This window comes from Nicotiana sylvestris, chromosome 4 (assembly GCF_000393655.2).
Source record: "Nicotiana sylvestris chromosome 4, ASM39365v2, whole genome shotgun sequence".
NCBI lineage: Eukaryota > Viridiplantae > Streptophyta > Magnoliopsida > Solanales > Solanaceae > Nicotiana > Nicotiana sylvestris.
In genome coordinates this window covers 148,883,248-148,904,174 of record NC_091060.1, presented here as the reverse complement: position 1 = coordinate 148,904,174, position 20,927 = coordinate 148,883,248, and the positions used below count along the sequence as shown (strand labels likewise).

At 34.7% G+C, this 20,927-nt stretch overlaps 1 protein-coding gene across 2 annotated transcripts; it reads left to right on the top strand.

Annotated features, from left to right (window-relative positions):
* The first annotated feature begins 10,686 nt into the window (after positions 1 to 10,686).
* LOC104234852 (uncharacterized) lies at positions 10,687 to 20,215 on the top strand. 2 transcript variants are annotated; one of them, XM_009788487.2, is made up of 12 exons: positions 10,687 to 10,889; positions 12,205 to 12,394; positions 12,507 to 12,581; positions 15,082 to 15,188; positions 15,564 to 15,624; positions 15,861 to 15,920; positions 16,009 to 16,083; positions 17,326 to 17,472; positions 18,087 to 18,141; positions 18,921 to 19,040; positions 19,538 to 19,764; positions 19,885 to 20,215. In XM_009788487.2, the coding sequence occupies exons 1-12, from the start codon at positions 10,858 to 10,860 to the stop codon at positions 19,906 to 19,908; spliced, it is 1,173 nt and encodes a 390-aa protein (XP_009786789.1). In that variant the 5' UTR covers positions 10,687 to 10,857; the 3' UTR covers positions 19,909 to 20,215. The 2 variants fall into 2 exon arrangements, with proteins under 2 accessions (XP_009786789.1, XP_070028395.1); XM_070172294.1 differs by having other exon boundaries at positions 10,717 to 10,889; positions 15,861 to 15,924; positions 16,013 to 16,083.
* The last annotated feature ends 712 nt before the right edge of the window (positions 20,216 to 20,927 follow it).

Sequence of the window (20,927 nt, the reverse complement as noted above, 5' to 3'; positions counted from 1 at the left end):
AGGGTTGTGATTTTTCCTATTGTCAGAATCCTCCCCGTTATGTTTTCAATAAATTCGCCTAAGTATTCTCTACCGATCGTGAGTACTTTGAGTGCCGTAATTTTCTTTCGAGTAACTACCACAATTTACTAGACGTATTCTTCTGAACTATATTAGCTAGCTCTAATTCACCGCTCACTAGGATCGCACCAAAGTTTCGTTATTCCTAATCCCACCTTTAAACCCTTCGTATTGATTCCCCACATACGTTAGGAGTGATATTGTTCAATAACTACCTAGATATGTTCTCTTTTCCAAGCAATACACACTAAATAGGCACAGTTGATTGAGAGCTCTTCAATCAACCACAATGAAAACGTAGTTGAATAAGTAAAGAAAAAGCAAAGATGAATCTATATTAAATGTAGTAGAATATCATCCTCCAATAGGTTCCATCAAACCCTAGATTAGAAGTTTAGATACTTATATTCGTAGTAACAATTTTCTAAGTATTTTGCATAAACAAATTACAAAGAAAAGATGAAGGGATGAGGAACTCGATGGTTCTCTCCTCCAAAAATTGTTCCACGTGATGTTCCTGCCCCCGGTCGCAAAAACTCCTCTAAAAATGGTGTTTAATGACTATATATATGTGTAGGGAAAAGTCTAGATGAAATAACTAAGTCCAAAATCAAATAGGAGACAAAATAGGCTTTAAAACCCGGAACACGCTCCAACTTGCTACAGATTGCGTGGTGCGAGCTCTACTGCGCGGTGAACCTCGCTACAGCACTGGCATCGAAGAATCCCTCGCCTCGCCTGCTTCTGCTTCGCTGCCTAACTTTTGCTTCAATTCTCATTTTTTATTTGCTTTCCCCAACTTTCCCTTGACGCTCGTTGATTTTGAGTTCCAATCATTCATTCTTTACTCTTTGTGTCTGACAAATGCATGCATTCATTTAAATACATATAATATACTTCCAAAATATTTGCTTTGCTCACAATTTCATCTCCAATATTCCTACACATAAAATAAATTCAATTAAACACAAATATAATATAGTTTAGCATTAAAACAACAAAATACAAGGTAAGTAATGCACTAAAATATGAAATTATAGTTAAACATCACTTTCCCTTTTACTGTTTAAAGTTCTTCCTTCTCTTTGCATGCCTTTTCCATGGCATGGCATTTCTACTAAATGAATTAGGGTGCATAAGTATATATTCTGAGACTTTGAACATTAGTCTATTTCTTAATGCTTTTTTTCCTCGACTCTTTTAATTATTTTATTTGTTCTTTAATTATTTTGATATGATAAGCTATTTAGGTCGGTGAATAGAAGAAAGCAAGGAAGTAAATACTGACAAAGATAGCAAAGAGGAGGAAGAAGTAGGAACGGAAAATTAACGAGAAAAACTTAGCAACTCGAATCATAGAGTAAAAATGCCTTTATTTCTCAAAACGACTGAAGCTCGGAATTTCAGTCTAGGCTCTTATAGATTATCTCTTCCAAAATAGCTTTCGTGATGAAGATGTGTATGTTGGATTTATAGGAGAAATTCTCCAAAGGATTAAAAAACTTTTTTTTTTTTGAAAATAAATGGGTAGAGAAGTGTGAGAACTAGAAAGAACGAACACATAAAAACAAAAGGTAAAATTTAGAGAAAATAAAGGAAAAATAAAAACTTGTTTGATTTCGGAGACTTAATTAGGACAGATGGATCCTATTTTGTGATTATTTTCTTTCCAGTCATTTTTGCATTTTGGCTTCTTTTAATGTTTAAATAAGGAGAAAATGATGGGAGTATTAAAATTTAAATTGAATGAGGTCTTTTATTACCGGGATAAATTTACTATATATATATATATAAAAGATGAATACAAAGTTATACCTCAGCTCGAGTCACCCCTTTCAAATGATGAGAATCGTAGGTCCAATCGAATATTATGCCATAGCATGTAGTTATTGATTCTTTATTCATTTTTAGAATATATCTTTTTTATCTTATCCTTTACGTAGTATGTCTCATTTGCTCATAATTTATTAATGAGTGACTTTAAGAGGAATATATGCTCTTCTAAAGCTTTTTTTTGTCGGTATCCGTTACATGCCAAAGATAATTACTAATTCAAGTCATTAGAAAAGGAGATAGCGAACTTCTTAGTCGTGTTGCAACTAAAATGTATTACAACTTACAATCATTTATCAGAAAATAAACTTTTTTCTTTTCCTTTATAATGATCCAATTGGTCGTTTTGAGTTTTAGCATTCTGTTCTGTCATTTGAGACCTTGCATAACTTCATATTTTGTATTATAACATGCGTGTATAATTGATTTTGATGTTCGAGAGGCTTAGAATTGATTTGGAAGAGCGATTTTCAATTTAAAGGTTTAAGTTGGAAGGGTTAATTAAAGTTTAATTTTTGCGTAAACGACCTATGATTGATAATTTGATGGTTCCAATAGGTTGGTGATTTGAATCTGGGCGTATGTTTGGATTTCGATTTGGAGGTTCCTAGAAGATTTTGACTTGATTTGTTGGAAGTTGATAATTTGAGAGTTCTTAAGTTTGATAAATAGTTGACTTTGATGTTACTGGACTCGGATGATTGTTCCAGGGACTGAGGTTAGGTTCATGTTGTTAATGTAACTTGTTTGCGAAGTTTGGTTGTGGTCCAAAATGTCTAAGCATGATTCGGACGCATTCGGCAAAGATGAAGTTAAGAGAGTTTAAGAAATTGATTTGATCTTCAAATCCTGGTTTTGGTGTTGGAATTCGTGTTTCGGGCCTTTGGACAAGCTTGCATAGGGTATAGGCAAAATACATAAGTTGCCCCTTGAATTATGTACCAAATCTCTCTTACACACTTTCTGAGCACGAAAATCATTTTACACACTCAACCTTTTCAGAGTGTCTCTAATACCCACCTCTTTTTCTTTGACCAGTTTATAAAAATATGTGTAATGTCACGCACCAATAAGATCATGACATGTGTCATTATTATTATTATTATTATTATTATTATTATTATTATTATTATTATTATTATTATTATTATTATTATTTTTAAGAGAAAATATTTAAAATTATTCTTATATCCCCGATTTAAAAAATCCTCCAACACCTGCATCTTCGTTTGTCCTCCGCCGTTGCAAACCCACCGGAAAAAAGCCATAACCACCACTTCTTAATCTTCACACAAATTTAATTTTACAATGATTTATTCATAACAAAACCAAGATCGAAAATGAAAGAGATAGAAACTAAAATTGCAACTCCTATGTTCTCCATTTCCCTCCTCCATATTCAGATCTCATACACAACCAAATAGAGCAAAATAAAAATCAATTTTTTTCTTTTCATTAATTAAACAACTCCATTATGAATAAAAATCTCAAATCTTCCCTTATATGAAGGAAACTGAGTTGGAAATTTTAGAATTTTAGTCATTCTCATGAAATACATTTTTTTAAAGGTAAAGATTGGATGTTTTAGTGGATTTTAATGATAAAAAAGATGCAAGAGAGAAGTTTAGAGGAGCAATCTTAAAGAAAATTTGCAGCACCTTCTTTAAAAAATTTATCAGAGTTTTGGTTGATTATACTGTAAAAGAGACGATGGGAAGGGAAGACCGGAGAGGGGGAGGGAGGGGGGTGTCCTGGTAGTTTGGGAAGGACCTGAGACAAAAGAGAAGTTTGACAACTTTTTTCATTTGATAAAAATAAAAAAATAAGGAAAATATTATTAATATGGCACGTGGCATAAAAATATGGATTTAGACAAAATATTTACAATTTTACGCGCTTATCTTTTTATGTTAAGCACGCAAAAGCCACGTAGCAAAACAGGTGTGTATCAGATACACTTTGAAAAGGTTGAATTTGTAAGATGGTTTTCGTACTCACAAAGTGTGTAAGACGGATTTGGTCCATAGTTCAGAGGGTAACCTATGTATTTTGCCTAGGGTGTATGAACTTGTTAGATTGATTAGATTGGACCCCTTGTACCTCGGGTGAGTTTTAGGGTAGTTTCAGACCACTTCTAGGCCTTTTTGAGGTGCTGATAACTGATACAACGTTATGAATTGCGATAACGGAGGTCTGGGCCACGTTCGCGAAGAGCAAAGTGCATTTGGGGTTTGTGAATAGCGATTGCGGAAGGAAGGATTGTGATCACGTAGAAGAAAATTTCTGTTGTACTTCGGGAGCTTATATCTTGCAAACTATAAGGAATTTGAGAATGATCTAACAGATGAAAGTTGTAGTCCTTTGAGTCTAGTTTTTAAAAAATCAAACCGCCTTACAATGGAGCAGGTGATCAATTAAAATTTGGGGAAATTGTGCGCCCTAGTTGAGAGAGTTGGGAGAGAAGAAGATCGACTACTTTGAATGTTGGGGAGAGAAAAAAAATCAAAATTTAACCTACTTTTTGTTATGATAAAAATCAAAATATGGTGGATGTCTACTCTTCCTCCATGATCTTTCTCTCAAATGGTTAATGACATATTCAATGACATATTTTCTATGTTCAATGACATATTCCATGACATATTTTCTTCATTTTTCATGTCTATATAAAGGCCTTGTAATAGATAGGAAAATACACCAAAAGTGAAAGAAGAAAACACTTCTCCATTCTCTCTATCTCTTCTTGTTTACATTTTACTGCATTACTTTTATTTTATAACACGTTATCAGCACGAAACTCTAATTTTATTCTTAACTCCCGCTAAGTTGAGCCATATTTTATTAAGGTATGTATCATTATAATCATTTTATTTATGACAGTATATATCATATGCTCATTGTTTGCAGATTACTTGTGCGCTTGGGCATCTTAAATAGTTTAAATACATTGCAGTGATAAAATAACTATTTCCTTCCGTGCTCAACTCTTAGAGGACCTCAAAGTCATCAAACTAGCTATGCACTAATGTCATACTTATAATATTCATGGACTCCCTAGATCAAAACATATCTTTAAGGCATTTTGAAGAACTGTGAGAAATAAATTGACAAGCAATAATTTTATAGTTTAATTACTTTATATTTATTGGAACATATAAATAATGTTAGTCACGTTCAGTTCTATTAACACATATATATCAATAATATAAAGTGAAATGAAACAAGTATGTAATTTCTACTTTATGGCAAGAATAAAATGAAATAGTAGATTGTTAACATGATATAGCTCTATTTTCATTTCTTTTACCTTAATCGTTTTGTTTTCATTAATTGTTTATTATTATAATTATTTCTCTAACTTATTCATCTTTTATGATAGTTTTCACTATGTCAAATTTATCAAAACTTGAATTTGTGGCACTTGACATCACCGGGAGGAACTATTTATCATGGGTTCTTGATGCTGAAATTCACCTTGACGCTAAAGGTCTTGGAAATACTATTATACAAGGAAATGAAGCATCAAATCAGGATAAAGCGAAGGCCATGATTTTCCTTCGTCATCATCTACATGAAGGGTTAAAAACTGAATATTTAACCGTAAAAGATCCACTTGAATTATGGATTAATTTGAAGGATCGATATGACCACCTAAAACTTACGGTATTACCGAAAGCTCGGTATGAGTGGATACATTTAAGGTTGCAAGACTTTAAAACCGTAAGTGAGTATAATTCTGCTATCTTTAAAGTAAGTTCTCTATTAAAATTATGTGGAGACACTATCACAGATGAGGACTTATTGGAAAAAACATTTTCTACTTTTCACGCTTCAAATGTGGTGCTACAACAACAATACCGTGAAAAAGGTTTTAAGAAATATTCTGAGTTAATCACATGCCTACTTGTGGCTGAGCAGAATAATACTCTATTAATGAAAAATCATGAAGCCCGTCCCACTGGGTCAGCTCCATTTCCTGAAGTGAATGTTGTAGCAACATATGATAAGTTTGAAAGAAAACAAAATAATTACCGTGGTCGTGGACATGGTCGTAAACGTGGACGTGGCAGGGGGCGAAACAATTATCGTCATTATGGTGGAAATAAATTGGAGAACAATAAGGGTTCTCAAATTAATCATTCAAAAGGTAAAGCTAGTATGTGTCACCGATGTGGTATGAGAGGTCATTGGGCACGCATTTGTCGTACGCCAGAACATTTTGTCAAACTTTATCAAGCCTCCCTCAAGAAAAAAGAAAATAATGTGGAGGCACACTTGACCTTTCAAAATAATGATGATGAAGCAGGTCCCTCAAATAAATATGATTCTAAGGCACATCTTGCATATAAAGATGATGATTTTGAAGGCCTAACAAATATTACTCATTTAGAAGTTGGGGACTTCTTTGAGGATATTGACTGAAGAACTAATCATCTTACTGGGGAATGAAGCTATAAAAGTTGTTATGTTTATGTTTGCAACTAGTTTATTTTTCTTGAGTGTATTTTCCTAATGCATCATGTGTTGCTAGTTTCTACATTTCTAATGTATTTCTTAATGTTTTTTTCCTGCTTGTCTTTCATATTTCTTATGATGTATTATTTGTCTTTTTTATGAAGAATATGAAAATTCCCCAGTCTTCAGTTGGACTCAAGATTAATAAAGATGATATATGTCTTCTGGATAGTGCTACAACACACACTATTTTAAAAGATAAGAGATATTTCTCTTATTTGGTAATGAAAGAAGCGAATGTTAATACAATATCCGGTAGTACAAGATTAATTGAAGGTTCTGGAAGAGCCAATTTATTACTACCAGGAGGAACAAATTTGGCTATTGATGAAGCACTATATTGTAGTAAATCTCAAAGAAACTTATTAAGTTTCAAAGATATTCGCCAAAATGGCTATCATATTGAGACTACAAATGATGAAAAGATTGAATATATTTATATTACTACAATAATGTCCGATAAGAAATATGTGCTTGAAATGTTACCTGCTCTTTCCTCCGGCTTATACTACACAAGTATTAGCAGGATTGAAACACATGCCGTAGTAAACGAGAAGTTTACTAATCAAGATAATTTTATTATTTGGCATGACCGGTTGGGCCATCCTGGCTCTAATATGATGCGTAAAATAATTGAGAATTCACATGGACATGCAATGAAGAATCAGAAGATTCTTCAATTTAAGGAATTCTCTTGTGCTGCGTGTTCTCAAGGAAAATTAATTATTAGACCATCAACTATTAAAGTTAGGATGGAATCCCCTGCATTTCTGGAACGTATACAGGGTGATATATGTGGGCCCATTCACCCTCCATGTGGACCATTCAAATATTATATGGTTTTGGTAGATGCATCTACAAGATGGTCACATGTGTGCTTACTATCAACTCGCAATATGGCATTTGCGAGATTGTTAGCTCAAATAATAAAGCTAAGAGCACAATTTCCAGATTATGCAATTAAGACAATTCGTCTTGATAATGCCGGTGAGTTTACATCCCAAGCCTTTAATGATTATTGTATTTCAACTGGGATAACAATTGAGCATCCGGTTGCTCATGTTCATACACAAAATGGTCTAGCAGAATCATTGATCAAACGCCTCCAATTAATTGCTAGACCAATGCTTATGAGAACAAAACTTCCCATTTCAGTATGGGGTCATGCTATTTTGCACGCAGCAGCACTTGTGCGGATAAGGCCCACAAGTTATCATAAAGTCTCCCCATTGCAATTGGCTTTTGGTCAGGAGCCAAATATTTCCCATCTTAGGATCTTTGGTTGTGCGATATATGTTCCAATTGCTCCACCACAACGCACAAAGATGGGTCCTCAAAGAAGGTTGGGGATATATGTTGGATATGAATCTCCTTCTATTATAAAATATCTAGAGCCGATGACTGGAGATTTATTTACGGCAAGATTTTCTGATTGCCATTTTGATGAATCAGTATATCCAACATTAGGGGGAGAAAATAAGCAGCTGAAAAAGAAGATAGATTGGAATGCATTATCACTGTCTCATTTAGATCCTCGAACAAATCAATGTGAACAAGAGGTTCAAAAGATTATTCATTTACAAAATATTGCAAATCAATTGCCAGATGCATTCACTAACCTACCAAGGGTGACTAAGTCACATATTCCAGTTGCTAATGCTCCAATTCGAGTTGATATCCCGACAGAATAATTAATTAAAGCAAATGAGTCTAAGCCATGCTTGAAACATGGTAGACTAATCGGTTCTAAAGATAAAAATCCTCGAAGAAGAAAAGGAGCAAGTGATCAAAGTGAACATAACACAGAGGTAGTGGCTCAAGAAGAGCCCCAAGACGTAACAAATGATAAGACCTTAGGGGAGGTCCAGGTACCTAAAAATAATGAAAATGAAGAGATATCAATAAGTTACGTCTCAACCGGGAAAAGATGGAACCGAAATAATATTGTTATCGATAACATTTTTGCTTATAATGTTGCTGTTGAAATAATGCAACAAGATGAGGATCTTGAACCAAAATCTGTCAATGAATGTAGACAGAGAAATGATTGGCCAAAATGGAAAGACGCTATCCAGGCAGAGTTAACTTCACTTGGAAAACGTGAAGTCTTCGGACCCATAGTTCGAACACCTGAAGGCATAAAGCCAGTAGGGTATAAATGGGTTTTTGTGCGAAAACGAAATGATAAAAATGAAGTCGTTAGATATAAAGCACGACTTGTGGCACAAGGGTTTTCCCAAAGGCCTGGAATTGATTATATGGAGACATATTCTCCTGTAGTGGATGCTATCACCTTCAGGTATCTCATAAATATGGCAGTACAAGAAAAACTTGATATGCATCTAATGGATGTTGTTACAGCCTATTTGTATGGATCATTAGACAACGAAATTTTTATGAAAGTACCTGAGGGATTTAAAGTGCCAGAAGCATATAAAAATTTTCGAGAAACTTGTTCAATAAAGCTTCAGAAATCTTTATACGGATTGAAACAATCAGGACGTATGTGGTACAATCGCCTGAGTGAATACCTGTTGAAAGAAGGGTACAAGAATGATCCAATTTGTCCATGTGTCTTTATAAAAAGGTCTGGATCTGAATTTGTTATAATCGTCGTGTATGTTGATGATTTAAATATCATTGGAACTCCTGGGGAGCTTCCAAAAACAGTAGACTGTTTGAAGAAAGAATTTGAAATGAAAGATCTTGGAAAGACAAAATTTTGTCTTGGTCTACAAATTGAGTATATGAAAGATGGAATATTTGTCCATCAATCGACATACACCGAAAAGATTTTAAAGCGATTCTATATGGATAAAGCACATCCATTGAGTACCCCGATGGTTGTGAGATCACTTGATATAAAGAAAGATCCATTCCGACCTCATGAAAATGATGAAGAGCTTCTTGGTGCCGAAGTACCATATCTTAGTGCAATTGGGGCATTAATCTATCTTGCCAATAATTTCCGACCAGATATAGCTTTCTCAGTAAGCTTATTGGCAAGATTTAGTACTTCGCCAACACAAAGACACTGGAATGGTATTAAACATATATTCAGATACCTCCAAGGGACCATTGATATGGGTTTATTTTATTCAAATGAATCCAAAGCCATCATTGATTGGTTATGCAGATGCAGGATATTTGTCTGATCCACACAAAGGTCGATCTCAGACAGGCTATTTATTTACAAGTGGAGGTACAGCCATATCATGGCGTTCGACAAAACAAACTATGGTTGCTACTTCTTCAAATCATGCAGAGATAATAGCCATTCACGAAGCAAGTCGAGAATGCGTTTGGTTAAGATCTATAACTCAACACATTCAGCAAACATGTGGTCTTTCTTCGAAAGAGAATATTCCAACAATATTGTATGAAGACAATGCTGCATGCATAGCTCAATTGAAAGGAGGATATATCAAAGGAGATAGAACAAAACACATTTCACCGAAATTCTTTTTCACTCATGATCTTCAGAAGAATGGTGAAATAGATGTACAACAAGTTCGTTCAAGTGATAATTTGGCTGATCTGTTCACTAAGGCATTACCAACCTCAATATTTGAAAAGCTGATATATAAGATTGGAATGCGTCGTCTTCGAGACATTAAGTGATTTCTCATCAGGGGGAGTTAATACGCGTTGTACTCTTTTTCCCTTACAAGGTTTTGTCCCATTGGGTTTTCCCTGCAAGGTTTTTAACGAGGCAACCAAAAGGCGTATTTCTAAATATGTGTACTTTTTTCCTAATAAGGTTTTAACGAGACACATTATTTATGGACATCCAAGGGGGAGTGTTATGATAAAAATCAAAATATGGTGGATGTCTACTCTTCCTCCATGATCTTTCTCTCAAATGGTTAATGACATATTTTCTATGTTCAATGACATATTCCATGACATATTTTCTTCATATTTAATGTCTATATAAAGGTCTTGTAATAGATAGGAAAATACACCAAAAGTGAAAGAAGAAAACACTTCTCCATTCTCTCTATCTCTTCTTGTTTACATTTTACTGCATTGCTTTTATTTTATAACACTTTTTAGTTTTTTTGAATTCTACTCCAAATTTTTTCTGTTTTTAATTTGGCCCTCGACCACCTTTTATCACCCCGTAATAACCAGCACTTAATTCCCAAATCCTTTCGGGCTACGGAATACTTGAAATGTCATTTCCAACACATTTTTCCAGTTACATCTCCCCGTACCCCCCAAAAAAATAAAGAAAAATAGTGAATTTCATTCACAAAGAAGTTACTCTGCTTTCCTGAGATCAACACAACACAAAACAGGTGTCCTCCTCCTACTCTCCAACTTCCACAGCATCGTTCTCCTCGAAACGTATCGCAATCGTCGAGAAACAGCATCAATTTGCGTGGCGGAGTTTGCTATATCAATCTGCGTAGTTAAGAGGAGAATTTTCACCTAAAGAAGAAGAAAATGCTAGGGGATGGAGCCCAAACCCCTAGTCGGTGAGTCTACTTTGAACACTTTTAGCTCTTCTTTTACTTCTTGTTATTCTATTTCTATAATTAGGTCTCGAAGGATTTACAGTGGTGATTTGTTTTTGTACTAATGAGTTTTTGGCGAGTCAAGGAGTTTTGCATTGAAGTTTTTTGCTTTTGAAAAATATATTCGGGTTACACGACATATAAGTAGCTAAGATATTGACAATTTTTTGTTTTTATGTATTGTATCGAAAAAATAATGCACTTGCCTAATTGATTTCACTAGCATTATGATTACGAAGGCGCTGAGTTAGGAGCTGAAATGTTGTGCAGTTTGCATCCCTATTTTGGATTACACAACGTACAAGTAGCTAAGAGATTCAGAATGTTTTATGTTTATGTTATTTAAAGAAATAATGCGCTTGCTAAATTCATTTGACTTGCATTACGGATTACGAAGATGCTGAGTTAGGAGCTGAAGTTTTGTGTGGTCGAAATCCCTATTTGGATTACATTAACGTACAAGTAGCTAGAGAGTGAAGACTTTTGGGTTGTGTTAATTTTGGAGAAATAATGAACTTGCTAAATTTATTTGACTAGCATTATGATTGTGAAGGAACTGAGTTAGGAGTTGAAATTTGTGCTGTTCAAATCTCTATTTGTACTAGACAATATACAAGTAGCCTGAGACAGAAGATTTTGCGATTATGTTGGTTATTGAAGAAATAGTGAACCTGCTAAATTGATTTGAATAGCATTACCGATGGGAGGATGCTGAATTAGGAGTTAACCATTAGGAGTTGAAGTTTGTCTTGTTGATCTTTTTCATTTTCTTATGTCGCTGAAATGAAATCCTTAGTTGGAGGTACAAGTAGCTGGAGTTGATAGGCTTTCACGTTTATTTTGTCAATTAAATGAAGTTATGAATCTGCCAAGTTGAATTTCACAATGTAACGATTCCTAAGATGCTTACAGTTTCTTATCAAATTTGCTTAAGAAGTATCAACTTCTGATTTTGGCACTTACCCTTGATATTGGGTAAGTAGATAACAAATTTCTGGCATGCATTACCATGTTTTCAAGTCAATATAGTTTCAACTTCCTTTGGAAATGAAATGATGGTAAGGCTTTTCCTTCAGCTGATCGGCGTTGAATGATTAATATGGAAGGTTCGAAATGGCTTTGTTTTGCTCCTCATCAGTGGTTTTTTTCTTTATTTTCTAGGTTTATGTGATACATTATTGTGAATTGCGTAAGAGTATGATAGGGGAAGTGAAGGGTGTTATACTGTCCGCTTCTATTTGTGTTAAATGCCTTCTCAAATTCAAACTTCATGCAGGTCTGATTTGCTATGTATGGTGAAAAAGAATTCAAATATGTTAGGGAAAACCATAGTGGAAGATGAAGAAACATCAGATGTTGAAACAGATCCCATTTTCTGGCATGACATTATGGACGTGTATTTCATTCGTGGCAGGGAGTCTAGGGGGCGTCAGGAAGATGATCTTGTATTTTTTGTTAAAAAATTGGTACACTTCTTATCATTTTCTCCTTGTTATAGAGTTTTTGGGTGCAACCTGCTGAATCTGAACAACAGTTTACTGAAATTGAATTACTATGAGGATATATTTTGGTGTATAGCATTTGCAGAATCACGGGTCAAATGAAGATGAATCTGTGAACTCGCCATACTTTGTACGCAGGTGGGCACCTAAGGTAAAAGCGACACAAGTTTTTCATTCAGATTCCATCACATGCATATTGAAGTACTTCCGTCCATTTAAGGTGTCAATCAGTTGAATGTGTGCTGTATATTCACTAGAATGTGATGATCTTTACAGTTCAATAAGCTTGGAAATTTGTACTAATCATCAAGCTTAGTCTTTCATGTAATTGAAGGGGTTTAGAATTCATTTAGATTTTCTTCTTTAGTTATCCGGACTTAGTTTAATTTGGATTTTAAGAAATTTCGCAGCCTAACGGCTAAGACGGATTATAATTTGTTCTTGTTTCGCTAAACTCTCTTTAGTGCTTATGCATGAAGGTCGATTCTGATGATCTATATGTTAAAGAAAAAAATTAAGGTACTTCAAGATTCTGGATTAAGCCTGAAATAGAGACTTTAATCCAAGTATATGGGACTGGAAAATTACATCTATGATTTGAAAAGGGGTAGATGTTGGACGCCCTACATCTTGATTAACTGTTGCAAAAAAAAAAAAAAAAAGGTTATTGTTGCCAAATGCTACTTGGAGGAGTGGCGGTAAGGTGTTCCTATATTTTGGTTTTGCATCATAAGATGAGTTGTCTTCTTTCAAAATAGGCAATGCAGCAGTAGTCCTTGACTCCTTTCTAAATAGTGGTTGATGGTTGATCAATTTGCAACTGATAGAAATACTAGAATTTCGCAAGTTCGTCAAAAAGCTGTAGCCTAATTTGCTGATTAGTAGTCAGAAAAGCATGTCAGTAAGAGCTCATTCAATTTTTCTGATGATTTCTCTTTGTTGGTTATCTTTTTATTTGGTCCATATGTTACTTGGGGACATAGACTTTGGAGATCTTATCCTGGTTATGTTTTTGACTGGGAGCCAGTGACCGTTGCAGAACATTTGTGGATGTGGCAGTATGCTGTGAGGACTTTCCATCTATTTGTGTTTTAAGATCATGTCACACTAAAAGGACTTGACATTCTTCATCCTGCAGAATGATGTAGATTTTCCTTTGGCAGAATACATAACTGGACCCTTAAACTTGGTCTTTTTTGTCACTTGGACACTTAAACATAGAGTTGTTCGTATCAGGCCCTTCAACTAAACCACATCTATGCCAATTAGACACTTTGTAGACCATCTAAGAAAAACTATTATAAAAATTAAACGCGTGTATGCCTCTAACACCTTTAAATATTCCACCTTATAGAATTAACCCCAAAACAAATTGAAACTCATTTTCAGAAAATGGAAAACCTGACCGTCGGCTCTGACGACTTAGTGCCCTAAAAAGCTCACTGAAAATTTCCTCCGTTCAACTTCATCTCACTTCTTCTTGTTTCAATTTCACTGGACTATCACGCTATTCTCTCTATTCCTCGTCTAAGTTGGTGTAGCTTACAAGTGTCGTGTAAAGAGAACAAGCATGCCAAATGAGAATAGTCAAATCCATGTACACTAAACTTTCTTTTAAAAAAAAATTAAGAGGAAAAATGATGGGTTCACGTGAAGAAGAAGAAAAATGGAATGTAGGGTAAAAGTTAGCTTTAATTAGAATAATATATTAGAATATAATAATAATATAATAATAATCAACAACCTTTTTCTCATGTTCATGCGCCCTTCCCCACGCACTCAATCATGTCACTACAAAGTGTCTAATTGACACAAATGTGGTTTAGTTAGAAGGGCCTGATAGGAACAACTCTATGTTTAGGTGTCCAAGTGACAAAAAAGGCCAAGTTTTTAGGTGTCCAAGTGACAAGAAAAGGCCAAGTTGTTTAGGTGTCCAAGTGACAAAAAAGGCCAAGTTTTTAGGTGTCCAAGTGACAAAAAAAAGGCCAAGTTTAAGGGTCCAGTTATGTATTCTGCCTTTTCGTTTTGCATTCATTTTGAACTACTGTCCCACTTTCGTTTTAAGTCTATTCCTACTTATATAGCACCAATGAGGAAGTATATTTTAGGAAAAGTATAGGTTCTCAAGTTCTCTAAATTTATGGTTTAACATCTTCTACTTGCTTACATGATATATATTTTATTAACTGATTAAGTAATGCAAAGTGCCAAATTCTGATATGAAAAATGTAAGATACAGTGATCAGATAATATTTCATCCAGATTCCACGTTCACTTTTCTTCTTATCTTCAAGTTTTATTAATCATGGGCGTCCTGGGCCTGGGTTGATATTATCTAAAGGACACATTCTTCACTCCAACATTGATGACAAACTTTGATGTTAAGAATTTTATTTGACAATAGCTATAGAAATTATGTAATTGAGAGAGATGATGGTTTCTCTAGCTTCGTTGCTTGGATAAACTAGTGTTAAGAAAGATGAATGAATTAAGACAATTGATTATTTGTTTAACTTTATATTTGATTGTGGTTATGCTAAAGGTGAGATTGATAAAAAACAGTTAGTTATTTACCTTCGTCAGAATATAATAGATGATATAAGATGTTTCCAAAGGTGACAAATTTCTATTGTTCATTATCTTCCTGGCAGTTGGATGACTTAACTGGCGCAAGTTCATCAGATGTTGATTGGAGGCGCTCCTTTTACTTGAACTTAATTGCTCAAACTTCTTTTAGTGTGACGGTGGCAATTTGTAGGTACTATTGCTTATTTCTCTTTGTTCCATGATGGGCTGTCTAATGTTCTATTTCACATGGTTGTGATATCTCTTTGACTGTACTCAGTGTTTTACGAGAGAAAGAAAGTTTGTGTGACTCTTGAGTTATTCATGAACTCTGGTTAATAAGGGAATCATCAGAATAACGCCTATAAAATTTTTGAGTATCTTCTCAAAATATTCCTGTTATTTGGTTTTTGATAAAAGAGGAACTTATGCTGTTAATTTAACTTTTGCCAGGATGTACAGTGTTGTTTAATCAGATGTTTATTGTATCAGCTAAAGCTTAGCAAACTTTTAGTATTCTCTTTAATGGTTTTTTCCCTTTTCCTTTTTTTTTTCTTGGTTGTTGTAGTCAGCAGGTCCTTAAGAATTACCAAACTGGCAAAGACAGACCATTATCTCCTATATACAAGGCAAGTAGGCAGATCAGAAATTTCATATTAGTGCTCATATTACTCGGATTTGCATTACTATTGAAGCAGTAGTTGTTTAACAAAACCTGCTCCCACTTTTATTACTGTAGCAAGCCAAGTAGAATCTTTGTGACATGTTGGGTGCTTGGCTCATTCTATTTTAGTTTTCTTTCCTCAAAGATTCACATTAGTGAACAGCAAATCTGGGTTTATCTTTTATTTCTATGCTTTTTCAGGTTATCAAAACTGTCTATGCGTCTCCAAGTCGTATCAATTTTCACTTGGACTCAAGGAAGGCAAGTATTTCTAACATCTAGAGATCCATATGGCTCCTTTTATGCTTGATTAAAGTATCTTCTGATGACATTATTGATATACAATCAGGAAGTAGAAACGACCTCTGCATACCCAGAGATATGTTTTGCAGTTGATGACTTTGATTCCACTTTTGATGCAGTGGTAATACATCTACTCTCACACCACTTTTGTTAAGTTGCTATGTGGTAAAATATATATTTTAGTGACTCACAGAAAGGTATAACATACAAGAAAGTTTGTTGGTAACTTCGAAGTTCAAAGATTGTTGCCCATTCTCAGATACTTTTCAGGCTGTTGGATTTGGATTATCAGAGCAGTTAATCATTCTTGGTTTCCATGTTTACTCTAACATCTCATTTGCATTAGATGTTTAAGCAATCAATTACCTCTTGAAGGATCACGGTGGTCTATCATTTTGCATGTAATCCGTTAATCACTGTTGGTTTTCATGTTTACTTAACATTTCATTTGCATTAGATTTTCAATCAAACAGTAACCTTTTGAAGGATCACGGTGGGCTACCATTTTGCACGTAATCCGTGTATAATGAAGTAGGCATTTTGGACATCTTTTGAAGTTTCAGACTTCAAAATACCTTCATTTGATAATACCAGAATTCTGTACCTATAGCTTGTGTTCATGTTTGACGTTGCGAAATTCTAGAAGCTTTTGCTGCATCTCTCAAGTCGCTGACAGTTGAAATTTGCAGTATCTGATCTTCCAAAGATGTTTTTAATCCTAATTTTGCTCTATCCACCTTATGCAATTTTACTACTTTGGTTTCTTTTTCTGTTGGGAAGAATATCTGGTAATTTGCCAACCAGATCCTAATTGTCTAGTGATTCTCTTCCATGGGTTTTTAAATGATGAAAATTATGGTATGCTTCATGAAATGCAATTTTGCTTCACGCTCAAAGAGTCCTGCAAATCATGTTGGCGATTCTATTGTTGCCACCTATATAATTACCTTTTCTCAAAAAAATAAAAAAATAAATCAGGAGTATGAACCCCCTTAGCAGTATTACTGCTGCTTAATTCTCAAAGATTTGAGTTGTCCTCGGAGCACGATTAAAGACATTGGTACAATAGGTTGACATTATCCTTCAATACTTTGATATGAAGAGATAATTGATGCCATGAATGACACCCTGATAGAGCAGTAGAATAGATGACATTGGGATACTCATTCTTGTGTTTCCCGACTAGTTTCCGGGAAAGAACAAATGTTGCTTAAATTTTGTCAGAGATTAATTTCTCCCATTAAATTGGGAGGAGGCATGAAATCCAGGCATCATTCCGTGAAATGAGTCTGATGATTGCTTCCTCTCTCACTTTTTGATGTGACAACAACTATAGAAGCATTGCAAATTATCTTTCTTTCAGGTTTTGACAGATGTAGATCACTGCTATTGTGTACTTTTAAATGCACATGATGGGGCTGCATTCCCAAGTGAGAGAAAACAACAGGACTACAGTCCTGCTAATTCTTCAAAGAGTGATACAAGTTCTGGAAAAGTACCAACTTCAAAGGTTCGAGAAATTGATTTTCTTTGGAAGTGAATAGCATCTGTAATTCTTGCTTTGGTGCTTTTAGTTTGTAATGACATGATGTAAAATTGAATTACAGCATTTTGAATTCTACTCTATTATTTGTTAGAGAAATGGAAACTTGTGTAATTAATATAATTGACAGACACTTCTATTAATCATGCAAAAGTGTTCATCTGTTTACCTGCCTCCTAAAGGAAAACTTTAGAGAAGCCAAGCAACCCAGTGATGATGCTTTTTATGAGGTAAATGGAATATATCGTCTTTGGGCTGCTTGGCTTCCAAAAAATTTTCCTTTAGGGATGATGTATTTGGTCGTCTGTCCTAATTCGACGTCTTACCGACCACCCTCTCTACAATCATATTTCCTTTCACTTGCACAGCTTAAAATTAAGCACTTACATTTTGCTTTTTCAAATGTTTGAAAGGGTTTTGATTATGTTTTCTCTTGCTTGCAAGCTTCTTGACAATGTATTTTCAGGTCCTCATTTGTTCGACATTGACTTTATTTTGTATTTATCGTATAATCGTACTTCTCATGAAAATTTAGTAGTGTGAAGTTGTTGGCTTCTTGACCGTTTGTAATGTGATTCCAGATCACTCTTTTCTCAGGCTTCGTTAGCTATCAAATGGTCCGAGATGCATATGATGGTAAACCTGCTATTTCAACATGTGGTCTTCATTTACACTAATTGTTTCTCGTTTCTTTTAGTTATGCTGCCTAATCAATTTTAAACGTGAAATGATGAACCATAGACCTTTTCCACTTTGCATGTTCCTCTTGCACTTTTTTCTAGACCAAAATGACCTGTGTAGCAACTAAGACAAGATTGCTCTGGTGTGAAACTGATAGGGAACATTGTGAGGATTGCATTTCATAATATGACCTTACGATCTTTGATCCTCTCTTTGCGATCAAAAGTGGTATTAGTTGAAAAGATAATTTAATGAATGAAACATTGCATCGAGTTTTAAATTCATCTGTAAAAGTTTTTCAAACTCTTGAGACTTTAAAAAGTTGGAAAAATAATATAATTGGTGGAATGAGTACCCTTTCTTGCATTATCTTAGTGGTTGTCTTCTTCTTATTATAAAGTTGGTTTCTTACTTGTCTAATTTTTTTTTTTTTTTTAAGAACTGCATCAAAATAGGAAGTCTCACATCAATTAGGATGGGGGAATAATTTCTCAAAATAAAGATTAGGAATTTTTTTTGGGGGGGAGGGGGTGGGGGGAGGGGGTGGTGATCATTTAGGGGGTTGATGTCACAATCACAGCTCTGCAATGCTCTGATTTTTAAGTGAAAGAGTTGATGTAGTAAATGATCAAATTTCAGTTGCAGGTTGATTTCCTAGTCCTGTGTTTATGGCAGTTAAGTGGAAAATGAATTCTGGTAATCTAATTGTTAACTCCTTTTATGTTTGATCGCAGCTGGAAGGTCTGGATTTGGGAGCCTTCTCTCACTTCATTCTGTTGGGAAAACTGACAGGATTTACATGAAAGGCCCTGGAGGACGTGGGGAAGTTGAAGTAGCTGTGTCTGGTGTTGTAGGTAAACTGAAAAACAGTTACTGCTTCATCATATCATACCACTAACTTTGATCTCTCTTTGTGGGCTATGTCATTTGATTTCTTGCTATAAACTTGGTGGTTGGTTAACTACTTGAACAGTAATTTATTATATCTTCTCAATTTTGCTCAGTTGATTCAATAACTCAAAAAGGCCAGTAATTAGATTTTATTTGGATAATTTCTTAGAATATTAGAGAAACCTGAATATTGTGCTAGTATGCATGACATTCTTGCAACTTTGATGCATTTTAGTGGGTCAGTCCATTTATGCTGTCGTTTTTTTGAGCTAGAAGATTTTCTTTTGATACAAATCAATGTTGCAACTGTAATTGTTCACTTCAGCTGCTATCAAATGTATTAAATTGTTTAATTTTTTCTTCCAGCTGAAGTAATGAATATTGTATGCCCTAATATTGATTGATCTATTTAGACCTTCTGCAAAGTTAATAATCGTGCTTTTACTTCTCTGTGTATCAGATCAAAGCAAGCAGGACTTCAGCCATCATTCTGTAGATAACGACTCTAGAAAAGGATTAAGCTTCAGTGCTGTTGTGAGACGAGCTGCATCAGTTGCATCAGAGGCAGCAAAGCATGCATATGCTGCTGCTTCTGCTACCCGAGATGAAGGAATGATCCCCCTTAAGTGCTGCTTGATGTCTATATCATTACCTTGGGAACATATTGCTCATGATCTTTTGTTCAAGGTGAGAGCTATTTCAATTAGCACATTGTTCTTCCTTCAGATTAACGTGTTTGGTTATTTTTTTCACTGGAGTTCCTTTCATGAGTAGAGCCTTGAATGAAGTTTCTTGTTTCCATTTCAGGGAAGTCCTCCAGTTAACCTGTAAGAATGCCTTGTGGGTTTCAAAGAGGGCCGTATAATCTCTTCATCAAACTCAATAGAATAATAGGACTTGAAAAGTTTTTGACTCCAGAGATGGAGAAGACTAAAGAACGTTACAGGAAGGCGAGATGGCTGCTACATTATGAAACAGAAAAAAGGGGTGATAATATGTATATAAGTTGCCTGTCCCCATTTCCCCCACAAGATTTGCTTCCCATGCACGGCATGTTAGCAGATATGGAACTGTTGTGTTGAATTGGCATGTTATTTGCTATCTACGTAGTTCATTATAAACAAATGTTTTTAGCTTAGCTACCTGAGATTCATTTATTGCTCTATTTTTCTTCTATCATGGTTGACTGATTTGACTCCCATGTAAAAATAGGCACAAAATTCCAAGGGAATGGAGGATTGGACTGGCTATATATGTACAAAGATCCGTTATAGACAACTGAGGTCGTGCGTGTTGGGGTTGAGATATAATGCGAAACTGTGTGACATCTTGGGGTCATAGTGGGATTCGTTTGCGTGAACCAATATTGAATACTATGCGTTTTTGTTATCTTTATCTTTTTGCTTATTAATTTTAGTAGTTTGGGTCGGTCGTGGTATTCTTTTTCCGTTTTGAAATTTCTTTTTCTGGTTAATGAAATTGTACAAGTCACTTAAGTGATTTTGGGCAATGTTTTAAAAGGTGGGGGCGTGAGGCGAAGCGTTTTACCTCTGTCGAGGCGAGGCGTAAGTCCCACGGATCTTTAAATTTTACTAATTTCAAGAATTTTAAGATAGTATAAAATAAAAAATAATTATAAAAATTACATTAAAATCACAAAATTATAATAAATAATCTTAAAATATTTATAAATGATAATTCAACCATGAATAATACGAAGAGTATGACATATATCATAATATGCAGATTAGCTGCAATGTCGTTACAACTCAAACATCAAAAGTAATGTATTCGATACGAAATTTTATACGTATCTCTTAAGGAGTAATGAATCTTGAAAGAATTCCGAT